The sequence below is a fragment of the Malus domestica genome, chromosome 15 (genome assembly GCF_042453785.1).
Source record: "Malus domestica chromosome 15, GDT2T_hap1".
In the NCBI taxonomy this organism is placed as follows: Eukaryota; Viridiplantae; Streptophyta; class Magnoliopsida; order Rosales; family Rosaceae; genus Malus; species Malus domestica.
In genome coordinates, this window is record NC_091675.1 from 48,702,318 (window position 1) to 48,729,708 (window position 27,391).

At 36.7% G+C, this 27,391-nt stretch overlaps 2 protein-coding genes across 4 annotated transcripts; one reads left to right on the forward strand and one right to left on the reverse strand.

Moving 5' to 3' along the window:
• The first annotated feature begins 7,337 nt into the window (after window positions 1–7,337).
• On the forward strand, window positions 7,338–11,799 carry LOC103402007 (GATA transcription factor 24-like). Of its 2 annotated transcripts, none has more exons than XM_029093693.2 (10): window positions 7,338–7,955; window positions 8,636–8,722; window positions 8,807–8,940; window positions 9,676–9,786; window positions 9,905–10,019; window positions 10,245–10,304; window positions 10,512–10,577; window positions 10,665–10,736; window positions 11,007–11,081; window positions 11,279–11,799. In XM_029093693.2, the coding sequence occupies exons 1-10, from the start codon at window positions 7,674–7,676 to the stop codon at window positions 11,342–11,344; spliced, it is 1,068 nt and encodes a 355-aa protein (XP_028949526.1). In that variant the 5' UTR covers window positions 7,338–7,673; the 3' UTR covers window positions 11,345–11,799. The 2 variants fall into 2 exon arrangements, with proteins under 2 accessions (XP_028949526.1, XP_028949525.1); XM_029093692.2 differs by having other exon boundaries at window positions 7,343–7,955; window positions 10,665–10,754.
• Window positions 11,800–12,448: 649 nt separating this feature from the next.
• LOC103402008 (uncharacterized) lies at window positions 12,449–16,282 on the reverse strand. Of its 2 annotated transcripts, none has more exons than XM_070814749.1 (8): window positions 16,097–16,282; window positions 14,735–14,827; window positions 14,090–14,188; window positions 13,556–13,797; window positions 13,387–13,469; window positions 13,191–13,302; window positions 12,838–12,912; window positions 12,449–12,758 (listed from the first exon to the last, which is right to left on the reverse strand). In XM_070814749.1, exons 2-8 carry the CDS (start codon window positions 14,802–14,804, stop codon window positions 12,576–12,578), a joined length of 864 nt encoding a protein of 287 aa, XP_070670850.1. In that variant the 5' UTR covers window positions 14,805–14,827; window positions 16,097–16,282; the 3' UTR covers window positions 12,449–12,575. The 2 variants fall into 2 exon arrangements, with proteins under 2 accessions (XP_070670850.1, XP_070670851.1); XM_070814750.1 differs by having other exon boundaries at window positions 14,090–14,182; window positions 16,097–16,218.
• Between the last annotated feature and the right edge of the window lie 11,109 nt (window positions 16,283–27,391).

Here is a 27,391-nt window from a genome sequence, read left to right on the forward strand (position 1 = left end):
AAAAACGTCCATCCCACATGCTCCATATGCATGCAATCCATTTTGGCCCAAAATTGCTCCAAATTGCACCAAAATGCACTTTCTTTCCAACTTTGTTATTAGGACCTACAAACACACGAAAATAGCTTAAAACACTCTTATAAGCAATAACTAACTAAGCAAATGCAAGAAAACATGTTAACTAAGTCGCATAAATATGTTCCTATCATCGCCATCTCGACCCCAGGCCAAGGCCCTAGAACTCCGCCAGTGGCAAAGACCATTGTTCGTTGCCTTTCCCGGCGAGTTCTCACCATCTCTGATATATGTAAGTGCCTAAAACCCTTTAGGTTTGTTCTAAGGTTGGATTAGGGTAGTTTTTAAGTTATACTAGTTTTTAAGTTATACTCGCATGTTGGACGCAAAAACAGCTCGGGGGAAACTTTCCCTAGATTTTGACGATAACCGTCGCCTTCTAGGTCATTTCCCGGCCAACTACGCCCATGACACAGCTTCAAAATGATATGAACCTCTTCTTCTCATTCTAAGCTTCATTTTCATAGCTAAAATGTTGAAAATGGTGAAGGAATGAGTTCTAACGGAGCTCTCCAAGCTCCAGCTTTCTTCTTCGTGGAAGTCGGTTGACCCATGGCCTGAAACCAGGTCGACCCGACCAGGAACCTAAAACCAGGCCCAACCTAATAACTGTGAATAATCTAATAACCCGATCCAACCCAATAACCCAAAACCTAGATCCGACTCGATCCAAACCCAATTCCTAGTTTTCCATAGTTGGAGCGTACGCGCGCGTGGAGGGCTGTCATGGCCGGTGCGTGGAGCACACGGGCCTCTGTCGAAGGTACTGAGCTCCACCACCATCCGCGGTAGCACGTGGAGGAACCCAATGTTCCTCCTTAGGTTTTTTGACATGCTGAATCCGAATCTGCTACCCGTTTTCCCAAATTCTATCATTTTAGTGGAGTTTTATTAAATGGTATCTATTTGTGTTTAGGTGCGTCGGTAGGAAGTGACCATGTCTTTCTAATTCGAGTGGTTCCTTGACAATGGAATATCTGCGAGTGTCCTCCTTCTTAAATTGCATGTTTTTATAAAATATTAGACTTGCATTCAAGAAAAGCATGATTTTACGTTCTATGCATTATTTATGATTTATCGAATTATGCTTTACGAAACGTTAATGAATTATTGGATTTACGCATATGATTTAGTTATGGATTATGAATTGAAGTTTTGAGCTTTTGATCTCCGGTGATTTGATATGAGTTTTTGATATACATTTTGGGTGCTTATCTAGCGGGTTATCATACAACACATACACACAACACGAGTATGTAGACGTCTATGGTCATAGGACACAGTCGAGGATATTTATGACATACTCCCAGCTTCACTAGTGAAACCAGTGTCTGACAGCTTCACTAGCCACGACTAGTGTCGATGTATTATGTATAAATATATTTCTTTTCTCTGGCGTAACCCAGAGTCGTACAACTTCACATTCAGGTGATGGACCTACTACATCTCTTCACTTGCGTAACCTAATGTCGTACAGCTTCACCTTCGGGTGATGGTTATGCCTTTGGGCGACTACGATACCCCTAGTTGAGTACATCATGGAAGTGATTTACGGATGTTTTACGGATTTGCCTTCGGGAGACTATATTACCATTACTGAGCATTGGCTTACGCGTACATGTTTTACAAATGTTTTTCTTGGCTTGCTAAAGTTTTCAGAAAACGTACTATGTAGTACTATATGAGTTTTCAAAATAGAAGGTTAGTATGTTCAGAAATAAAATGGTTTTCTTTTTATTAGTATTATTATTATTTTAAAGTTTAGTCCACTCACCTTTTGTTTTATACCCCCATCAGGAGTTAGAATCGAGGCAACGATTCCGGCGTCAAGGCACTTCCACATAGGTATTTTCGAGTCTTCTCAGTGTTGGACCCACTCCTTTGTTCATACATTTTTATAATAATTCTTTCACATTATTTTTTATTAATTGTATGTTTTGAACACGTTTCCGCATTGACATATTTCTTTCTGATTACATATTTTATTTGTATGCATGTTTAAAATGGCTTTGCCACCCTCAGGTATCGGTCAATATATGCCTATGGTACATGAGGATACCGAGATCGGGGACGTGTCAAAAAAGTAGTGATTTTACTCTCAATTTTTACATTTCAGGTTTCGTGTCAGAACATTGTGTCAAAATTTTTATTAAAAATGTAGTTTCATTGTAGTATGATTAACATGTTAACAGACTAGGCTTTCCACATTCACATAATTACAAGGGGGATGTTATTCAATAGTTCAAACAAACTGTTCCGGAGAGGAAACAAACATGTCAAGTACATAAAATTTCAATGACGAGGTGACATTATTTGATCATGCAAAAGTTATCGGAGCCACATTTTTTGTATCATCATCATCATCTTAAAAAAAAAAAGTTATTCAAATTGAAGATCGTTTAGTCATTTATGTGTGTCTAAAAAATCGATAATTGTGATAACAAATAACATCATTTTGATGAACGATCAATTTGTTTAATTCAAATATATAACTAAATGTCTCAAAAAGAAATTTTTTATTCGAACCCATCTTTACAATGAGCTTACTTTCTGCCCCCATATTTTATTTGGTATAGTTATCATTATCTCCTAAAATGCAACTTTATTTCCTAGATTACCCTCAACTCTTGTTTAAACTGCTCTTCAGTTTCACTCCTTACACACATTTTTTAATTTTCGATTGTTGAATCAAATGAATCAAAGAAGATTAGTGACAACAAAATTAACAAGGGCATAAGAAGATCAGTTAAAGTATATGCTTGGACATGCTAAAAATCACTAACGGGGTTTGAACCCACGTCGTCATGTAAGAGTTCAACACATTTCTCCCTTAATAAATGGTCACTTGCCCCCAATGCTGTAGTTGGCTATTTGATAAAAAGAAGGGTCGTACGGGGTTCTAATAAGCATATTAAACAAGAGGTTACTGAAATTTTAATTTTGGCTTGAGACTTAACGGGCTTCAACACAAGGATTTAATTCCTAAATATTTCACCATGGGAGCTATTTTTCAATTAACTTATCACCACGGAAACTATTAATCCAATTTGACCTAATAAAAAAAATGTGATTTTTTACTCCAAAGCATTAGAAAAGTTATAGTCATGGATTCTGCATTTGACTCAAATACTCATATATGACTATGCATTTGACACTAAACGTAATATTTGACTCTTATTTGATGTGCACTAGTCATGGCCATTTGATCCAAAATAGATAATATTGTACTTGCCACTATGTTTTGTCCACATACTTTTCGGAAAGGGGCGTTTTGATATAAGTGCCTGAGTTTTCAACTCTATAGACTAAACATTTGTTGGTTTTAGAGATTTAATTAAACATTTTTCCTACAAATTTGGAGTCTCATCTATCATAAATATCCTTTATTTGTACCAAAATTACAGATCTTACCACTACTGCCTAAATTCTTCACGTTAGGAAAAAAATGCAGAGATATTGAATTTGAAACAAATTCCTACAATCTAGGTCGTTTGATTCCCTCTAAAGATAATTATACAAAAAGAAAATTATTATATACAATTTATTAAGGAATAAAATACCCTGCCGTTTGATTTTTTTTTTCCTTTCAATGAAGAAATAAAATACCATTTAAGATATTTGTAGGAATCCATATATAAATTTTTGTAGTAATTCATATAAGAAAATAACATCGAGAATGATACAAACGTACCAATAAAAAAATATATGTATGAAAACAAACCTACTAAAACCGGAAATAAACGTACTAGTAAACAACGTTGAAGAACAAAAGTAAATGTACCAATCAACGATATGTATAATATTAATCGTACCCATATGATACTAAATGGTGCAATCCATAATGTATACAAAAACAATCGTAACAAAATCGTGAAAAAAAATCTATCAATCAACGAGAACAAAACTAAACGTACCGGAAGCTAAAACTAAACGTACTGAAAGTTAAAATAAAACGTACCAAAAGCTAAAACTAAACATACCAATCAACGATATGTACACTCAAAAATTAAAAATAAACGTACCAATCAATACAAAACGAATATATGATAACCAACAATAAACGTACCATTATCACTAATCAACAATATGTACAAATTCAAATGTATACAAAATAATTATCTAACAAAAAGTATACTAAATAATAAACAAACAAAAAAATCTAAGCGTCCATCATTTCAATTTTAGGATAAAAAAATGTTTTGAATGAAAACAAAAATTAAAAGAGATAATTGGATAAATATGTTGAGCGAAAAAACCAAAATTATCTCCTAAAAAAGAGTCCACAACTCCTAAAATACATGAATAAAAAAATGGCCGGATGAAAAAAAAATTCTCTTAACTAATTAAAAGGACAAATTTAGAAATCAATATGTAAAATTTTAACTTAAAAATTTTAAAAATAAGAAATACTGATGTGGCCTAATATAATATACCAAAGCGTCTTGATCAAAATTTTAAAAGGCATGGATGTTTAATAAAAGAAATTCAATTTTTGAGCGTTTAAATCTAATTAACTCTTTCGGAAAATATAATTTTTGGGCAAAAAATTACAAAATTAACAAATAATTCACACACATTTGTTCCTTTTTTAGAAGGGCTTTATTAATTTTCAAGACAAATATCCTTTAATTGCAAAGTTTAGGCTATTTCTAAACTAATAGTTATAAGTTATCGGTTAAATTTGACTCTAAATGTTAAATCATCTCCAGTGCACATCATAAATGGACAAAACAGTCCCAACCTTTCCTGGGATTTTGTAGTGTATCAGAACACAACACAGACATATACCTAGGGCAGGTTCGGTCTGTGATACCAAACTGAAACTAGTATTCTGAATCCCAAATCGAAATTTTTCGGGACGGGAATTTGAAGACCAATCTCAAACCAAATTTTCCAGAATCCCGAAATATTTTCGGATTTCGGGATAAATAGGGAATTCCAAATTAAAATATGAAATTATAAATTATTTTCAAATATATAATTCAAGAACACATTCATGAACTATGAATGCCATTTCATTCACACTACCATTTAATCGAACACTGGCATGCCTAATTGTTTTTATCGGAGTTAAAATTCAAATTAATTAAACTTTTTTGGCAATATGTTGAGAGATAAAAGAATCAAGCATTCTGAAATCATCAACCATGATAGCAACAATAATAAAATCCAAATGAATATCAAACAAAACATGAAAAATATGCAAGGTGTAGGGCATTCCAGGTTGCAGAGTATGAATTAGAAGCTACTAGCATTGATTATAAAAGAATAATATATATAATATATATGTATAAATATATATAATTAATAATATATATTTTCGGTTCGGTATGGGATTCCTGAAACATCGAGAAACCAATCCTGAATCCCGTACTGAAATTTCGGAATCGGTTTGGGATAGCATCTCGAAAATTTCGGGAATTTTGGTTTAGGAAATTTTTGGTTTGGGATTGAGATTTTTTTTGGTTCGGTTCGGTTCAAGATTTTCGGGAATTCTTTCCACCCCTACATATACGTCATGTGTTATTATAAAAGGAGTAATGTTAGAGAGATTAAATTTGTAGACAAAATTTTGTAAACTAAATGACATGAAGTTGATGATTGGATTATTACTTAACCGTTAAAAAAAGTGCTTATTTTCTAATAGTAACACATGATTTAGTTTGTAAATTTTGTCTATAGATTTATGCTCTCTAACATTACTCTTATAAAAGTGGAGATATGCTTGAAAAAAAAAACAATTTCTTCTATTTGTATAGTAACATATGACATGCTATTCAAAGTTCTGAGCAATTTTTTAGTGTGTACGAATCATTGGACAAAATATCACATATCATTATACAATTAAAAAATTTTGTTCACTATAATAACATATTTATATTTCGTTTTGTATTTCTAGCACATTAAAAAAAATCTCTGGCGTATTCCGAACAAATGGAGAAATCTCTCAAACTTTCCAATTTTCCCAATCACCGGACTACTTTTCCAAACCTAATCACCTCCCTTTTACAATAATTTCCCATCACACGCCTGCAATCACTACCAGCCTACCACCGGCCGTTGGATTACATTCCCAACACCCACCCAGTGCCTCTGGGTCCTGCCCGCCACCAGAAAACACACGCATGTGACCGTGGACCCCACCCCATCCCCATCCAAGCAATCTAAATCGCCCACGAAACCCCGCGCAATCTTATACGTGCTCCCGCGCAACACTGGGTAATACCCTACACCGAGATAAATATAAAGGATCAGGATCCTTTTCTGAGCAAAGGGTGAGATCCTCCTGACTAAGCCCATTGAATCGTTGAAATTTTATTTAACTGCTACAAACAGATTGTTTTTCTAAAATTACAATAATTGTAGCCGTTGGATAAAATTTTAAATAATCCGATGGGCTTGATCAGGAGTATTTCACCCTTTGCTCAAAAGGATCCTGATCCAAATATAAACAGAAGGATACTGCAAAGTCACTATTGTTACAAGACAATATTTTATCGTATAAATGTTATAATTATTTGAAAAATATATAAATCGGCCCTTGGATTTATTTGATACTTAGATGACTAATCCCACATTCATCTATTTTGAAAATCATTTAGTCATTAAGTATGGAATTGGATTCACTTCGAATCTTAGTGTCCGGAGTCTAAAAATCAATTCATTTGGACTACACAAATTTAGTCTAACAGTCTCCATTAACTAATTTTTCTGGCCTACCACACAAAACCAACGAGTCTGATTTCTTTTACACACCAATCAGCAGTGAGCGGATCCAATTCCATTAAGTATTGCATAAATTATCGATTATACTAATAAGTAACATGCTCATAATCAATTCTTAATTTATTTATCTACAATTTTTTTACCTGAAATAATTGTTAAGCGATCATAAAAAGAAAAAGAATATAGCGTAAGAGGATTTTACGTCGTCATATAACGAAAATTAATTATATACATTAGCATTGTTTGGTACGTCTGTACTATTTATTTTAATCAAATATGTAAAGATGAACCAAACACTTTTTTATTTTTAATTTTTGGAATAAACGATATTATCTACATTAAGTGGAGAGGTGAGCTTAGCCTCACATTGTGCTAGCATAATATGGTTCAAACTCGTCTTTGGCGAGAATCGAACCTAAAACCTCTTACTTACAAGTGAAAAGAAATATCACTAGACCGCAATATTAAGTGATGATTAAACAAAAATTATAAAGGAGAAAATATAAAAGTAGGAAAATATGAATTTTTTTTTTTTTGAATATTTTTTGTTTGGGCAAAATTAAATTATTACCCAATTTGCGACTCTCAAAGGGAACAGAGAGGCAGGCCTTGCAAATCTTAGCTATTTATGGAGCTTACCTTTGTTTTTCTCATTGAATTTTGGAAGCTTCTTCTTCTTCATCGTCGAGCTCAGAAATTCCAGCTTTTTTAGCTTACAGTAGTAGGGTTTAGGGTTAGGGTTTGTTCCAGAAAATTGTTACAGTTTTTCCTTGCGACGGAGGCGATGGGTTTTCCGGGGGAACGGGTTTAGGGTTTTGAATTGGGAGAAGGTGGTGGGGGTGAGAGTTAGGGTTTGGTGAAGGGAATATTGGATGGCGGCCGTCAATCCACAGCCTCTGCAAGCTCGACCAATCGAGGAGCGCGGGAGGGGTCCAATACAGGTAGAAGACGATGACGGTGATTACGAAGATGGTGGTGATGATGGTATGGAGGACATGGAAGAGGTGCATGTGAACTCCGTTAGCGTTGAGAAGTGTGCAGGAGGTGGGGGTGGAGGTGGAGGTGGAGGTGTGGTTATGGCTTCCAGGACCAGTGAGCTCACTCTGTCCTTTGAAGGCGAGGTGTATGTCTTCCCTGCTGTTACACCTGAGAAGGTTCTCTCTCATTTGGTGGTTTTGAATATTCTTTTATTGTAGCAAGAACCATTTTTTCGTTCTTCCCAAATATTCGCCACTGTGCTGTGCTGAACTTTGTGTAATTGAGTTTTGTATTTTTTTTCTTCTTGTAATTGCGAAGATTTAAATGCGATAATGTTCCAACCAAAAGCTGAAAAAAGAAAGAGAGAAATTTTGATTGAGTTGGGCAAGGAGTACGAGCTTATGGGACTTTTTATGTTTATGATAAAGTTTAAATTTGATTACGATTCGGTTCCTCGCTTATTGTTTTTCTTGAGGATGAAGACCCTTAGAATAGTTGAGCTGCTTTATTTATCAAATTGGTATTTTGGGTATGAAATGAATATGGAAATTATCATACTCATGGATTCCCCTGTAACTCAGTGTTTAAACAGATGTACTGGAAGGGGACAAAAGTATGCTGTCATGAGTTGTAAATCAATATGGAGCTAAAAGTTATTGACGGGAAAATATACGATAAAATGTGATAATTCTTTGACTAGTTGAATCCAAGTCAATCTGTATCTACTTCTGTTCTCTCTAAGTTGGCCTGTTAAAGTTTCAGTCATCCGTTTACTAAATTTACAATAAAATGAGTTTGCTGGTTTTGATTATACCCATTTTTAAAGAAGGCTTATATTTAGGATTCCATATAACAGGTGCAAGCAGTGCTCTTGCTGTTGGGAGGACGTGATGTACCAACTGGCATGCCCACAGTTGAAGTGTCTTCTGATCAGAATACAAGGGTAATTCATATGTTGACATTAATGAGACCAATTCCAATGCATCTTCTGTGCTTATGTTCACGTGTTGCCTTCCACAATCTCTAGGGTGTGGGTGACACTCCAAAGCGTTCAAATCTTTCGCGAAGAATAGCTTCCCTGGTCAGGTTTCGTGAAAAACGGAAGGAGAGATGTTTTGACAAGAAAATTAGGTACACTGTGCGTAAAGAGGTTGCACAGAGGTAAGACGAACTGATGACCCTTCCTTCTTTCAGTTCCTTTTTCTTGTTATGGTGCTTTTGGGTTCAACTAATTTGAAACTTTCGTAGGGGATGGGGGATTTGTGTTTCAAAGAGAATCATTTATTGTGTAATCATAAATTATGATATTATGTTGGTAATGCCTAGTAAATTATGATACTTTCTGCCTATATTTCAGTTGCATCAACTGCTCTTACATTCGGAATGCATTTGATCTTTACTTAGTTACTTGAAATCATTGATATGTGTATTTTTCCATTACAGCATTCTCTTGATGTTCTGTCTCCTTAGGGATGGTTCCTGAACATAATTGATATTTTATGCACTGAATAATAGCCTAACTATTAATGGTGCGACCATATGCTCTCAATCCTAACTAACACTTGTGACTTTGCTCCCAATTTGGTGCGACGAGAAATACACACACACACACATTTTTCGGTTCTTCTTGACATCTTTGTTTAAGCATCTAGTTGCAATTCATCTCAATTCTAGGGGAATTTGTGCTTTTGCTTGAGGAGTGTAGATCTGATTATGCTGGTTTTTATGTTAGTTATGTATTCATAATTTGTGTGCAGTAACATGACAAATGGGAAGATATGGATATTCATTATTCATGCACTTGTTCACAAATCTGTAATATCATTGTTTACATCTTCCATGCACGTATGGTGTTAATAATGAATGATTCTTTCTGTTTTTGTTAATTTTTGCTAGGATGCTTCGTAAGAATGGACAGTTTGCATCGTTAAAACAAACTTCAGGTGCTTCTAGTTGGGAATCGACTCAGAGTTTCCTTCAAGATGGCACTCCTCAACCAGAAACTGTGTGAGTTCCAAGCTAATTCTATTCTACCGCATTTGAATGATGTGTAATTATGATTGAAGTTTTCCATTTGATATTGTTGTGTTCAACACTTTGTCCTGTTTCTGCTGTGTTTTTTCAGCTTACGGAGATGTCAACATTGTGGAGTTAGTGAAAATAATACACCTGCAATGCGCCGTGGACCTGCTGGCCCAAGAACTTTATGTAATGCATGTGGTCTTATGTGGGCGAATAAGGTTGGTTTATTCTGCTTTTTATGTAATGTAAAAATATTAAATTTTTGACATAAACGTAAGACCACAGACCCTTGTTCTCTCACTCTTTATGTATCTCGAATGGATCCTTATTGTCATCATTATTTTTTTACAGGACTTTGTTGTCGTTATTGCAATGGTCACCAATGTCTGTTACTGTCTCATTAAGTAACTTTCATTTTCTTCACCAGTTTATTGATTGTACAGGGAACATTGAGAGATCTCAGCAAAAGTGGAAGGAACCTTACTGTCGACCATATAGAACCTGTATGTGCAACATTTGAGATAGAGAATATGCATTTTTTTATTTTAGAAGTAGATTTGATTTTCAAGTGTTTAATCAATGTTTTCTTTATTCTCCTTTATGCTGTAATTTGGCTGGTAGTTCATAAAATGTAATCTAGCCTCTTTACACTGTTTACCCCAAGTATTCCAAATGATCAGTCTTTGCAGTAACAAAACTGATCTTTGCAGGGGATGTCGATTGAAGCCAAGCCCTTAATTGTTGAAGGAGAAATTTCCAGAAGCCAGGATGAGCATGTACGATTTTTCTCTCCTACTACTATTACCTCCTACATGAACTGCTAAGCTCATTCTGTGTATGCCTACTAATCATGGTGTATGCAGGGTACTCTTGGTCGTCTTTCAAAAAAAGTTGATGAAGGATCCAATGATGCTTCTGTCAACCCAGATGAGGAAGTATGTTTTGCATTTAAGGTTCTAGATCTTCTACATTTATTTCTATATTTTTTGTCATGTAATGTTAAAAGTTAACTACCAGTTGGAAATTCTTTTGTTGACGAACATGGGTAATCTTGGACCACAAATATTTAAACCACTTTCTTAGCATTCGGATTTTCATAATGCACTCTTTAGTTAGACTTGAAGATACCAATGAGTACAGTGGAAATTTTCATAAATGTCTCCGTATATTGAATACTAAGTTACCATCCCTCGTCCATGCTGCAGGATTCGCAGGAAACTGCAGAAGATCTTACAAACAGTTTTCCAATGGGGATTGTTTCTCCAGCCAATGATGAGCAGGTATGATAATATGGATATGTTCCAATCTGAGCTAATATTAATATTCCGCAAAACAATAAAAAAAAAGAACACTATGGTCCAACGAAATTGAACATGATATCCCTAAATGTATTTTGGTCCTGGTCAATCTGTTAACCAGATAAAAATGTGGCCTCTTTGATGTGCAATATCTTATGTTGAAGTTTTGGTGTCCACAGGAGCCGCTGGCTGAGCTTGCAAATCCTTCGGATACAGATATAGACATCACTACTAATTTTGATTAGAAGGTGAGGATTTGTTAGCCAATTGATGTCAGGAACCGTGGGTGGTACTTGGGCCATGCTGCATTAGTTTCTCTCGTGACCTTGTGCAACATACAGATGAAAGTTATTGAACTTAAAGTAGTCATTTAGGGACTTTACGAGTTAATCTGCAAAGAACCCCGGGATCTTCTGATTGGAACGATCTTATGAATGGAGGCGCTTTGCTACTTTCAGATAACATTAGATAAACCGGTTGACGACTTGATGTATACATTTTATCTTCTGTACAAGCGTTGTTAGGAGGGAGAGATGTGGTTGAGAGTGTCGAGCATTATCTAATATTATTTGTAATTTATTTAGGTTTGTTTAGATCATCAGATAAACTTACAGCCAACTGATGATGATTGGTATCAGATAAACTTGTACCCGAATGGAGTGTTAAATGGTATCATACTAATAACGTATTATAATCCGCATGACAAGTGCTGCGTGGATGTCATTTATACGACACCGGAATCATTCCCGCAAGCTATACCATGTGCAGACAGTACGGTACAAGGGGAAAAATGCGAGGTAAAGAAGAGAGCTTTGGATCACTATGTAAGGCGACGTTATAATAACCATGAAACGCTTTGAAAGAACTATAACACTTTGTGTTTTTGCGATGCAATTCATTCTTTGCGTCTAACTTTACACACGCACACGAGAGAGAGAGATTGTGCATTCATTTGTTTCAAAACATATTTACGGAAATAAACCTAGAGCTCTTTAAAATTTAGGAGCCTTGTGTTTTCTTCAACTCAAGTTACAAAACTATACAACCAGCCGGTTGAGGCAAAAGGAATTACATCCTGAGGCCAACAAATTTGAGGTGTGAGAGATGGCTTCAGCCCGCACTGCTCGAAGTTAATCATCTCCGGATGCACAAATGCATGGCCCAAAAGTGATTCCAAGGGACACATCAATCTTCCACGTGTCTCACAACCAGTTCAGTCGAGAATCCTTAGAGCCGTCACCTGCACAAGCTGGGACTTGTCCCTCACTGAGATTCTCCCCTCTCTCTATATTCCTACTAAATTGCATTTTCATCATGAGTTAAATCATTTTAAACTGGAAAGATAGGCAGGCATGTAACAAAATTTCATTCGAATGGAATGCTCATGGGGTTCGTACAATTACTAATAAGTTCTGTTCGGGGGAATATCAGCCTCCTATGAATACAATACAACCAAAACAAATCTCAAAACTTTCCTCACTCACTCATGTCCTCAATTCCATCAAAATCACTAACACCATCAAGGGCGCCATCAGATTCCTCTTCCTCTTCATTCTCTTGATCGGTTTCCATGGCTTCCTCAGATCCCTCTCCATCACTCGTATCGGACTCATAAATAAATGGAGTGATTGTCTCATTCTCGTCAACATCATCAATTACCTATTCAAAAAGCTTGCATTAACTAGGTATTGAAGAATATTTCACTTGCCATAAATTTCACTAACAACGGCACCCTTACCCCTGGATAATGCACGTCTAAGACACTCGATAGCTGAAGAGCCGACTGAAAAGTTGAAACTCTGGACTCAATGAGCTGCATAGTCAATAAAAAAATTCAATGAAAGGAAAAGAACTACCAGGATTTCTTATGACAGAGATAAAACACTCCATACTTGCAACTATCTCTTAAACAAATGAGGAAATGAAAATTCCAAAAACTAACTAGTGATACAAGTAGATCATGAACATGTTGCTCCTGCAGGTTTAAATTTTATATTCTATGGAGTAATTCTAAACTTCTAGATGGCTCTTTGTTGAACGAAACTTTTACTTTGGGATACAGGATATCATCTTATATTAATCGTTTATTACCTGATATAAGGAGTTCAAGGCACTCAAAGAAGATTCTTGGGATACTATACCACTTGCGTGTTGAAGAAGTAAACTTCTAAGCCATGGAAGTGCACATGCCAAAATTGCACCCCTGGAGTAAAAATAAAGCATACAAATCCATTAGGTATACCAAGAGAGCATCCGGGCACATAAAGCATACCTCTAGATATCTTACCTCGATTGAATGATAGAAATGAGAGATTGTAAGAGCTTCAAAAGACCAGATGGATTCAACTGTGAGATGGACTTTGCAATGACCTAAACCACCAGTTGTATCATCCACATTAACACTTATCTTCATGCATAAGTATTATATAACCAATATGAACTACGAGAGCTACTACCTTCTCATCTTGGGTGTATAAGCAATCTAATAAAAGAGCACGGTCATCGGCATGTAGTGCTTGCTTGAGCAAAATATGAACCGAGTCTGCAGTTGGAGGCTTTGGATCGAGAGAAGATTCTTCTTTATCATGGCTCTCTGGTCTATCATTGTCTAATAAATTTAAACTTCCAAGTTTTTCTCCCATGGTTGGTTCATTCAAGTCATCATCAACAAGAACTCCATCTGCAGCCTCCCCATGACCTAGATCAATTAGGGTACACGTATCAACATACCAAATGCTCAAGACTTGTATTTTACTCACAAACCACTGTTTTCTAACTAAATTAAATAATTTGAAACAACTATGAAAGCATGTAATCAAATAATTATGCTATTGTAATTTGAATTTCAATAGTACATAAATAGGAGTATCCTTTCGTATTTCTACTTTGTTTTATCCCCATCTTGAACGGGATACGGTTGAGGGAAGAAACAGTATTTCCAAATCTCAAAGTGTGCTTCTTGTTTTGTCTCAATCATAGGAAAGTCTTACCAATTTCAAGGATGTCTTTGACAGTTGGAGGATTCGAATCCGGTGCAGCAGCACGCTTCTTACTGCCCTTTTTAGACTTGATTGGCAGATCTTCTGGTTCTAATTTCAAATCACGAACATCAGTGAGAAATCATACAAAGTTTGAGTTAGAATCTCTTGAACAGATAATTACTCGAGAAGTGCTTCCATAGTAGCTGATAATCATCACACAAAACAAAATCAACTTTGAAATCATTCAGAGTTGATCATCCTACGAACTAAACATTCAATCAAATAACCCATTAATAACACTACATTAACCGATACACGGGAAAAAGAAACACTTGTTCAGCTGCTTAAAAAAGAGCGGTTCCAATGAAAAAGTCGGGATTTTTTACGCCACCCAATTACGCATATCTCCGAAGCTTACTTAAACATTCAGATATATGTGATGGTATAAATTTCACAAAACTAAACAAGAAACATGAATTAATAATTTGAGTTTAGACTTTTACGTTTGGTTCATTCATTCAAAACACCGTTAACAAAGACATCATTTGCAGCCTCTCCAAAAACTAGATGGATTAGGGTACATATATCCACAAACCAAATGCTCAAATATCTCAGATGGAGTTCCTAGTTCTGTGTCATGTACAAGAACATTACCAGTTTCAACCATGCCATTGTCTTTAACCATGTATTTTGCACGTGCCTTGCTTCCCTTTTTACTCTTCATTGTCGGAGCTTCAGCTTCTAATTCTAATCACAAATCACGAAATTACCGAGTTTCGGTTAGAATCTCTAGACACACAATTATTCAACATTAGCTCACTAACACCACACGAAATAATTTGGGTATGCACTAATTAGATTATATATATATATATATGTTTAAAAATGGGGGCTCCTGGTCCTGGATATAGTGCTCTGTGCAGCTGCTGGCTTTCAGTTACATTTTTTCATTTCCATGAATCAAAAACAGCTTGAAAAACACTGTCATGCAATTTCCCTTTTTGATCTTCTTTCTTTCAGAACAAAAGTGAAGCATAGGTGAAACAAAAAAGAACATCCAGAAATATTCTTGTAATGAAATTCCTTGGCATTACATGCCCAAAATCATCATCCAACCAATTCACAAGCATAGTAATATCGATCCAAAAACTTGTCACTATCTTTGTAGTTCAAACTACTGAATGCCAAATTTATTATTTGAAAGCAGAGGCTAGCTCCTTATGCATTTGTAATAATTAAATTTATGCCACTCATTTATGCATAACTTTCTGTTGTGAAAATTTTGCAGGCAGTCGAAGATGGCAAAGTTAATAGCGAGACAAAGGCCCTAAGCAGTTCAAAAATGTAGCACCAAAATCTAACAAACTCTTATAAGGTATACCAGCACACGCATATATACAAGATCAAAGTTAGCTGTAGAGAACACTAGCAAAAAATACTCATCAAGTAATTTTTGAAATTTACAGCTTTAAAAGCTATCAAACTCATGTACTTAACAAGCAGTAAACACACTCAGCAAACGAAATGCAGAAACTCAAATACCCCTTGAGCAGATTTCAACAGAAAAAGTAAACAAAAAAATTGACATATCAGTTGACAAGTCAAATAATCCAGAATTGGAGAATCCCCATATCAGAAAAAGTAAACAAAAACATTGCCATATCAGAAAAAGTAAACTCAAATACTGCTTTGATATCAGTAGCTAAAATCCAGAATTCCCATATCAGTTAACAAGTCAAATAATCCAAACTTAAATCACTGCATGTTGGAACTAATCAAAGATTGTCAGATTTTAAAAACAAAACATGGATTTTTGTTCAAGTAATGAAAATTCGTAATTTCGAACGAAAAAGAAGAAACAAAAACATAAGATTTATGAAGATACAACATTAAACAAATGAAAAGAACACAGAAAGTGTGTATATATAGTGATATAAAAATACCCAAGTACGTATATTATCAGCGTAGAAAGAGTGAAGAGAGAGAGCAAGGTTGAAGAGGGAGAAATACTTACACAGAAGTGGTTGTACGAATGGAGGACAAGAAGATCGTGGTCGTCGAATTAGAGCTATTTGGAAGAACAGACGGCGGGAGAGAGAGGCTAGGAAGAACAGAGCAGAGAGGATACGGGAGTGCGGAGAGAGAAAGAAAGGAAGGGATTAGAATTTAGGGCTGGGGCGCTGGCTTCTGATCAAATCAGATGGAAAAATTGGAAAATAATGGAAAATATAAGGGGCTTTTTTGTCCAAAACAGTTTCAATAATATAAATGAAATAGAATCAAACGGTAAAGATTTATTCTCATTTATCTGACGGCTGTTATTTAAGTAAAGTCTTTAATAGTTATTTAATTAATGTAGAAGTATAAAAAATATAAAAAATATATATAAACGCTCGTAATGACAAGCTTTACAGCTTTCGTGAAGAGCTTAACTTCAAAATTTGCCACTATAATCATATAAATCATAGATCAAAATTTAACCGTTGATTGTTGTTTACATTTACGCTTCGTTTTTCTCATCAAATTTTATTTTTTAAGATTTTCTTTTTTGAAAACATGATCTATTAGAGGATGCAAGAAGATGAACAGTTTGGATAGTTGATATTATGTTTAGAGTTTTATGGTTAGTGAAAATATTGCTTGATGTTTATAAAGTTTCTACAAATTATATGACATCGACTCATATTTTAGTTAACCGTAAATATCGAAACGTGATATCAAAGATCTGAATCGTTCACCTTCTTACATTCGCCAGATGATCATGTTTTCAAAAAAGAAAATTTTAAAAATGAAATTCAATAACAAGAATAAAGTGTAAATGACAATCAACGGTTAAATATAAATTTAAGGTTTATGGATTATAGTGTTGCATTTCGAAGTGGAACCTTTCATGAAAGTTGTAAAGTTTGTCATTACGAGTGATTGTATATTTTTTTTTACATTTTTTACAATTCTACAATAATTATTATTAATTTTATTAATTTTTCCCTCAAATAAAAAACATTATTCATGAGGGTTTGGAGGATTTTAAAAATCTAAACAATAATGTAAGTGTAACCATTATCTACTCGTGAAGAAATAATGATGAATCACAAGTGTTTATATATTCTTTCACATTTTTCATACTTGTATGTATGTCTTCTTAGTACTTGCCCATACAAATACTTACTATACTAGTTTATTTTAATTTTGGACAACAACATGTTAAGTAAAATTTATCCTAGTAATGATAATAAGAAATTCTCATAATAAAAATAAATAATGAATAATTTTTTTTTAAAACTTATATAGAATAATAATACAAAACTATATATTTAATATAGAATATATTGTATATATTAATATGACTGTTGTATAAACTTGATCTCTTTTAGTAATATGGCTATTGTATATATTGTATATTGTTATATAAAATATATTGTATATATTAATATGGTTGTTGTATATATTAATATGGCTATTGTATATATTGTATATATACTAAAAGATTTATATAAATATTTTAGTAATTAAACTTTAAAATTATCAAAATAATTTTTTTTCTTAACAGGTCGAAACGAACCCACGTGTTACCCGCATATATACCCGTTAAGAACCCGTTAATAACGGGTTCTTAACGGGTTACCCGATAATGACCCGATTAGTTATCGTGTTGACCCGAAATCGTTTATTTTCGTGTCGTGTTAGAAACTGCTGGGTCTAACCTCCATACAATTCACATGCCTCGTATCCATACAATTCACATGTCTCAGTTCTCAGATTCATAATATTATAGCATACATACTATTCTTCTTCTTCTTGGTCATAAAATGCCAAAACCACTTGCATGAATCAAATTGACACTTACATGAACAACAACATGCCAACAAAAATTGACTTGGAAAAACCCGTTGTCATATGTTTTATTATTTTGCTAATGTGACGTAGAGGTGGGCACGGGCCGGGCCGAGTCTACAGGTCCAACTTTTTTTTTCTTTCAGAAATAACATTTTTCAAAGCTGCACTGCAGTGCACAGCGGCAAAGACATTTTTCTTTAAATTACAAGAGTTGTTTCACAGCACAGACAAATTACAGTAGCATTCATGAAAACCTGGGTTTAGAGAGGTAAACTGTTACAAAACTTTGGGGGAAAAAAATTCTATTACAAAACTATTAAACTGAACGATGAAGACTTTTATGTACATGGGCATGAAAAACCAAAAAATGGTTTTACATTTTTCACTAAATTGCAAACTTGTCTATGAAATAAGACTGTTCATGCCCCAAGGCATCATCAACCAAGACTCGTAAACTACCAGAAAAAAAGGACAAAAAGAAATAGCACAGTTGGCACTTTAAACTTCTTGCACTCTCCACCCTAGACACATGAAACTAATACAAAGACATTTCTAACAAGAAGTTGAATAACAATGGTAATATCTTACATTTCTAACAAGAAGTTGAATAACAATGGTAACAACTTACATTTCTAACAAGAATTCCACATATCCACATTTCGCATGAACAAATACAGATTTAATTCAATTGATTTTAAAACAAAATTTGATAAAGCAGAGAAGAAAATGGGGGTTTGGTTTTTACCTGTGAGACTGAGTATCAGATTCAGGTCCTCAAAATGCTAGCACTAATCACATAAAATTGACCTAATATAGTAATTAGTTAGCACAATAAAGTTAATAAACACAACAAGTGATTCAGATTACAACAAAATGTCGAAAAACAACTAAATCAAACTCAATCCATATAATATTTAGGGATTTAACACCCGAAATAAAGCAGAGAACTCGAAATGCAGATCAATTATATACGCAGAGGTTGGTTTTTACTTGTGAGACTGAGAGAGAGGTGACAAATCGAGAAAATGGGAGGTAGGGTGACTGGGTTCTATAAGTTTGGGATGTCGTCGAAGTTGTTGGGCCATCGTGGTGGTCACCAAGGCCGTCGTGATGTCAGGGTGGTGAAGGGGAGGGGACAACGCACTCGAGACGGCGAGAGAGAGGTGACAAATCTAGAAGATGGGTGCTGTGGTGATTGGGTTCTGAAAGTCTGGGATGTCAAATCGAGACGGCGAGAAGGAGGTGAGAAAGAGGTGACAAATCGAGAAGATGGTGGTCGTTATGGCCGTCGTGATGTCGGGGTGGTGGAGGGAAGGGGAGGACGCACTCGAGACGGCGAGAGACTCGAGTGATAGAGTGAGAATGACAAAGTCGAATTCGATAGGTATAGGACGAGGAAACCTAAAACCAACGATTAAGATTGGATGGAGATACGATATCTTCAATTTCGTCCGTCCATTCTAATTACAAACTGGCCGGTCCAGGTACCCGCGGTTCCTGTACTTTAGGAACCGGCCTGAACCGAAAATTTCAAAGGCCCGCCCTGTCCCACCCCACCCCGTTTCTGTTTTTACAAAATTAGGAACCACCACGAACCTTGATTACCCACCCAACCTGTGGTTCCTATACCCGTTTGTCCACCCCTAATGTGACGTGCTCAAAATAAATGGCTAGTTTGGCCCAAGTGTTACATTTTTCATGTATAAATTGATAATGTTCATGGCAGTGTCATTAGCTTTTCTTGTATACACCAGACAAGCAAACAAATTAACAAAAACCCAGAAAAGCAGCTCATAAATGTAATTACATGAATGCAAGAGGACTCGACATCTTACTTGATAATATCATACTCGTGTATATGATCATGATGAACTCTTACAAAAAATCACTCTTTTCTTTATATACAACTCATGCCATCTAGGAAACACTAAAACACAACCCCTAATTCCAACTGAATCATAGTAAAGCAAATTCGAATATAATTTTTTAAATTCAGATTAAAAAGAATCTATTTGTTTGGAGCAGATGAAATTGCAGTCACCAGGAGCACATCTCGTAAATGCAAAATTTCTAATTGTTAAATTGGATTAGACAAAATCATGAAAGTATTTCTAAAGCCCAATTATATTAAATCACAAATTTGAAGCAGATTTTGACATGCAATAGGTCAATAAGTTAGGAATTGTTCAGACTAACCTTGATGGCGGGCGTCGGAGGAATCGTCCAAATACAGTAAAAAAGCTTGAATCCGAACAAAGCTCCTAGGTTATAGGGAGATGTTGTTGATGTGAAATTCAACGTGCAAAGGGTGAAGGATAGGAATTTCAATTTGAAAGATGGCAGAGTGTTTGCTCTGCTTGGTAAGGAGAAGTCGGCGAGTCGCAGAAGATTTTCTAGGTCCTTAAACAAAATCCGAAACCTACCGAGCCAGATTAAGTTCAGATTTTCTGGTTTTGGAAACTGCGACTTAAAGCCTAGATTTGGGCTTCTCTTTTTTTACCTTGGCTAGCAACCTTGCCTCTGTAAAGGTTGCCCACGTTCAACCCGCACCTAATTTTGGCCCTGCTTTATTTACTAGTATGCAGTCAAACATTAAATCACAAATGGGCCTAGAAGAAAAAAAAATTATTTTACTTCTATTGCTGACCCATGATCGGGCTTGGTCTATTGAATTAACTTATTGACCTGTAGTCCACTTTTTATAAATTACGACCCAAATTTTTAGGATAAATTACACTTTACCACCTCAGGTTTGAGGTTTATTGCAACCTCATACAATACCTTCAAAACATTTCATTTTCATATCTTAAGTACTATTTTATTTCAATATAATACATCCGTTACATTTTCCATCCATTGATCCGTTAAGAGCTGACGTGTCTGCCACATTTGTGCCATGTTGTTGCCAAATTTATGCCACGTGGCAAAAAAATTTAAAAAAAAAACCTAAAATCCTAGAACCCCACCCCTACCTTCTCACAACTCCTCCCCCACCCATCTTCTTTCTACATCACCACTAGCCACCCATACAGCCAACCATCCCTTCTTTTTACATCACCATCATCAAAGTTGAAATTTACACAACCAATTTGAATCTAAATATGATTCCCAAATCTTGACCGACGACATGGCATGGATTGACGCCTTCGACACCAGTGGCTGACCATCCTTACCACCCAGTCCCTGCAGTAACAAGTCCAGGTCCGAATGCCCTTCATTCACCACCACGCGTTGATGAGGACGATTCCTTCCCGCGAGTTTCTTCTTTCCAGATTTTCTTCATCTGGGTCTTCTGATCATGTTACGGCGGAGACGGCTACACTTAAGACTGAGGGCACGAGCACATAGAGCCCTTGATCTTGACCCTTCCTCATGAGCAAGTTGAAAAAGGAAGCTAATTTAAACGCAAACTCAGCTTCCGGTCCAAGAAATGTTCTGGGGTTTATTTATTTTTTTTTCCGAATGGAGAGCAAAAACTGAGGAAATATATTAGGAGATTTGGGGAAGATGAAGAATCAAAAGAAATTTAGAAAATTTGGGAATGAGGTTTAGGGATTGGGAGGGGGAGGATTGACATAAAGGTTGTATGGTAGACCTGTAAACGGGTCACCCGAACTCAACCCGTTAAGTTAACAGGTTACCCGAATCCAACCCGTTAAAGTAACGGGTCATCCGTTTCACCTGTTAACATTTTTTTTTTAACATTTCATCCAAATTTCATTATCCTGTACTGCAATAGTGCAGTACTACAGTATTATGCACACCGTTGAGTTGAAGAAGACGCCGGAGTAGAAAAAGAAGAGGACATGCTGGAGTAGAAAAAGAAGTCGTCGAGTATCCTGTATTGCAAGCAGAACCAGAAGCAATTTTGTTATCATCTACTGTAATAGTGCAGTATTGCGCACGTCGTCGAGTTGAAGAAGATGCTGGAGTGGAAGAAGATGAGCCACGCGAAGGACTCGAAGGAAGAAGATGAGCCACGCGAAGGACTCGAAGGAAGAAGATGAGGGCACACTGAAGTGGAAGAAGACGCTGGAGAGAATGGTAATTTATGAGGAAGAAGATGAGGGATAACTTCTCAGAGACGGTGTGCTTGTACTACAATAGTGCAATGCGAGACAGAGGGAGGGTTTCATTATTGACCATTGAAATTACACAAAACTCCAAATAACGAGTTTCACGGGTTCATCCGAAATGACCCGTTATTCAACAAGTGCTTAACGGGTTGACCCGTTAACCACCCGACCTGTTAAACACTCACCTGAATACTTATTTTAATAGGTCAGGTCGGGTCGGATTTGAAATGCCAGGTCAACACACATGTGTGTCTCATAATTTAGGATGCCTTTTTGTTGTTTGCTAAAGAATCCATATTTTCTTTTTAAATTCAACTATTAATTACAATTTTTTTAGCAACAAAATGTATATTCACTTTCTCTAAACGAAGAAGTAAATAGTGAAGCAAAATATTGAGAATGAGAGAATGATTTGCGATGACTGATGAGATATCAAAAGTTGTTTTCGCTTGTGTTGGTTTAGTTATTGATTTTGTAAATTTAAGTATGAAACTTAATGAATTATGTGATGCCAACCGTATATTGATGATTAAACTAATTTTTTTCTAGTACTGTTTGGGTTAAAACTTAAACTTTGGGCTCAAAAGGGAGTTAGCCCAAAAAGAGGACCAGGAGGAAAGGAGCTCGAAGCCCAGCCAAAGCCCAGAAGGCAGAAAAAGGTTTTTCCCGACTAGGTGCAAATCATTTGAACCACTTGTTCACCTACCTAGAAACCAAGTGGTGTAGACCAGCCAGCTAATCAGCCCAAAAGCACTTTACAGTGGCAGTACAAGTAAAAAGCTGATAAGTCATTGCCTTTCAAGCTGCATTCAGGCAAGATTAAAGCTACAGGAGGCCAAGCCAAACTGTCTATAAAAGAAGAAAGAGAAATCAGAGATGAGGACACTCAAACAAACAAACAAACAAATACAAGCACAAACTCTGTTCAAGCCAGATTTGCCTTCAACGAAGCTGTAGTCAGCCCAAGCCTTCATCCCTTTCGGGATCAACCCTCACCAAAAGCCTTTGTAAAAGCTCTGCTACCTTGTCTAAATCTTGTTGTAGTATCGATTTCCTTCTGTAAACTCATCTCCCCATCCCTCTTTTCAAGTTCTCAAACCCCTCTATAAATCACAAAGATAGGAAGTTGCAAGACGACCAGCCTTGCCCGACAAAGTGAAACCTTGCTCGACCCTCTTTGTTTTTGTCTTTTCATTCATAAGTCTAGTAATATGTTGTATACTTCCATTTGTATCCAAGTTATTTCTAGCAAGTTGATGATTAAAAGACTCCTCAGTGCTTGAATCCGATTGGAATATGTAGTCACAGTTTAAATCAGATCTAAGTTCTAAACCTTCGAGCATGTAAGATTGATCATTCAAAAGTCCTTGGTCTCAAGGCATAAAAAAGAACCTTATGTAGACTTAACCCATCCACGACAGTCTTTGATAACAAGAAGTCCGAAGTTACTTGGGGCGCAAGTAATCGACCTATTTCCTAGTTTTATTTCTGTTATATTATGATTATCATAGAACGTTTGAGTATAGAAGTAATTCTGATGGGAAGCCTCAAGGCCTACACCTAAGGCCCTACAAAGGCACCTATTTGGATTCATTATGCTCTTCAGGCTCGGGTAATTAGAAGTATAATAGTCATAACACTTCCGCAATCAATGAAACAAACATTATATGTTCGAGTATTGGGTTAGTTATTGATTGAGAGCCTCAAGGCCTACACCTAAGGCCCCATAAAGGCACATTTCATAACTAAAATAGCCTCTCGGGTATATATATAATTAAAACTCAACATTTGTTTTACATTTGCCATGCTAAAGAGGGCAGTGGCACGCCTGAACACCTAAAAGTTAATCTTGACTGTGAGCCTCAAGGCCTACACCTAAGGCCCTACAAAGACACCTTTCAAAGTTAACCCTATCCTTTCTTTCAGCCTTGTCCGACAAGCCTTACCCGACAAGATTTGCCTGACAAGCCTGCCAGTGAGCAGAAGCCCGACATAAATCATCAACATGCGCCAACCTCTCGGGGAACTGTGTGCTCGTCTGCTAGGAAACATCCTTAATGGAAATTCTAGCCACGAACATAGTTTTGGCACGACCGGTAGGATCTATGTTTTAATCTCGTATGTCAAAAAAGAGGACAAAATACGAATCGTCTCAACCTATGTTAAAGATGACAGATCAACTAGGAAATCCTTCTTCTCCATCAGGACAGGTGGTCCTGGAAAGCCCAACTTCATCTGGAAGAACTAAAGGAAAATGAACTAATAAAGAATTGCATGCTACTATGATACAAGTGTTGAAGAGCATGGAAAGAATCTCTTTGGAAACTAAGGGGGAAGTAAGTAGACTGTGTACCTTGACAGGAAATCTACAAAGAAGACTAGAGCCATACGCAATTTAGACAAGAGAAGGGAATTGCCCGAAGTCAATTCAGACAAGAGCCATAAGCAAAACAAACAGAGGCAAAACACATGTTCATTCTGTTAAAAGAAGGGTTACAAGTAATCCTAGTCTAACAATTGTACATCTTTACTCAGAGTGATTATTTGGGAATGATAAGTCTGCATAATTACAAAAATTCTACTAGGTTCGGCCATAACAGTATTGCTATTTGCAAGTTGAGACCTAGTGTACTCTGGCTCCGAGTTTGACTTCTTCACTTCTTCGATTTGATGTTTGAGGGTGCCAAGAAGAGTTGCTTGCTCAGCTTTAAGAGCAACAAGTTGTTCCTCCAGCTTCTGGATTTCAGAAGTTACCACTCCAATCATTTCTTTTGTCAGCAAGCCCTCATCCATCAATTGCTCGACCTGTGCAGAAGTACTTGATTCCTTCTCCTTAAAGCATTTTACATGATTGGCTTGTCTATCAGCTCTCTGATGTTGCTAAGAGCCTGTAAATTCTCAAAGTAAGAGAGAAAGGAATCATGTTGGGCTTTGGATAGCTTATCGGCTTTGAAAAGCTCAATCGTAACCTTTTCTAGGTCACGAAGAGCCTTGAGGCTGAATGAAGATGAGAAGTCTTTCCTAGCCCATTCTTGGAAAGCTCGGTGTTGCTCTTGAAAGCTGGAATGTGCTAAAGAATGCTTTGAAGATTTCAGCCTTGTCTCAAGTTGCCTGAATTCTTCAAAAAGTTCAGGCAAGTTGGCAGTCATTGAAAATGTAGAAGAAGCGGGAGGGGTTCGCACTCCAGTTTCTTCTAATGGAGTAGTAACCACTGATAGGGCAATTTCGGTATTCCCGATCTTCTCAGGCCCAGGAAGGGTAATCCATGTACCTCCAAAAGTTGAAGGAGGCCGGGGGAGCTTTGCCCGAAGCTTATCTTAGGGCTTGCTGTAAGAACCAGAGAAGACCAAATTAAGGCAAGAAATGTAGTTTGAAGTAAAGAGAAGTTTTGGGAAGAAGAAATATGCCTGACTAAGCTCTGGGGCTTTAAAAGGGAAGAATATCTACTCTTGTTTGAGAAGGAGAACCACTATCACTAACAAGGGAAGAAAAAGTTGTGCCCGAAACTTCACCAATGCCCTAAGAGGCATCCAGGGATTGCAGCAATTGTTAATAAAGCAGGATATAAGAAGAAACTAGAAAGAAAATATTTTCATACCCGAGTTCGACCCTGAGGAGAAGAATGAAGCTCATCAGTGGTAACTATTGGGCAAGCAAGCACCTGCAAAATAGCTGCCCCTGAGGTTACAGGAATATCAGGGACTGCGAGTTCGTCACGTGTTACCACTAACGGTTGTTGTGGTCCATATATTGGAGAAGGCTGAAGAAAATATAAACAGAAGTTAATATGGACACAATGTACATAAATTCAATGACAGGACAAGTACACACCGAATTACTGCCCTCATCCACAAAGTGCAACATGACTCCTGTGAATGGATCAAATTGAGAACATGGAGTTGCCTCTAGGGCAGAAGCAGAAATTGAAGATTTTGAAGGTAATCCTTAACTAGGCAAAGGGGCAGATACCCCGACCTGGATGAAGAAAGAATAAGAGAAAGGATCAGGCATTTGTTCCAAAAACTATAAAGTTATCCAAGATTCAAGATGGAGGGAATGCACCTCTGAAGGATTAACCCGAGGAAGAGAGATGCTTGTTTCTCGGGCAGATGACAAAGAGGCCTTAGTCGGAAGGATCTTTTCCTCCCTTGCGGCCTAGATCAAGCAATCATATTCAGAGTTTAAGGAAGATTATGCAGATAAAATACAAGCAAAATACCTCAAGCTCTTTGAGGGTGATATTTCGCAAATCCTCAGCCTTTTGATACATTTCAGCTCCTAGTGGATCCTCCCTTAAAGCAATAGTTGGTTTTTTGGATGCTTGAGGTCCTGATTTCAAAGAAGACAAGAACAATTAGATAAGGAAGAAGGATGGCAGTTTGATAAAGGAGAACAGGAAACTTACTTGAAGACTTTTGCTTCTTTTTGCCTGCCTCAGAAATTAGAGCAGACGGGACTGAAGGCTTAGAAGTCTGGATGGTTCTTGCTCTTTTACTCTTTCTGGTGGGAATTGGTCGTTTAGGTTTGGGTGGGGATGCAGGTTCAGATTCTGAGGTCTCAATCACAACTGTTTTCCTTCGTTTAGGTGTTTTAATGTTCGCATCAGGAGTTTCTTCAGCCTCTGAATCTCCAAAAGATTCCGAAACATCTTCGCATTCTCCAGCTTCTCGTCTTTTAGCCTCTACTACGGCTCTATGAAGAACTGACGCATTAGCTGAGTCATCATTGGACTTAATGGGCACCGTTTCAACATCTACTTGGGCTGCAGGATCAAGCAAAGTAAGATTTAGAGGACTTCAGAAAAGGGAGGGACAGAGTCAAGTTAAGAAGAGAAATACCTATCAAAAGTAATCGGTTCTTCTGCTGGATCATTTCCTTCTAGTTTTCAAGTTCGCCCGAACTGGGGTATGACTTGAGGGAAAGTTGACTGAAGAGTCGGTCATGAGTTTCCCGCAAATCTCCTCCATATTTCTTAGTCCATTTGTCTTCTCACTAGGCAGAAAAGAGTGGAGTACATTCAAAATTAAGAACTATGGATTTTCGGGTGGCCTGATTCATAACTTCAAGACTACGTCGGGCAGCTCGGAAGGTCACCTCTGCAGGGGATGGTAATCAAAAGGAAGTACCACAGTGGGCAGAATCAAAGAACGGAATGGGAATGGCTTGCATAAAGCCTAATTGCCTGCTGCAAAATTTAAGGTGATAGACTTCCAACCCTCGACCATATCGGTTGCCCCGAACTCCCCAGGCTATGTCTCTTGGTTGAATACAACTAATGAATTTCTCTTCGCAAAAAGAAGTGGCATCTTCCCCGGGAGTGTCTGGAAAAGCTTGATCAGAGAACCAAAGATATCTCCTCAAAACTGACGCACCTCATTCCAAGTATGATCGGGTTCTA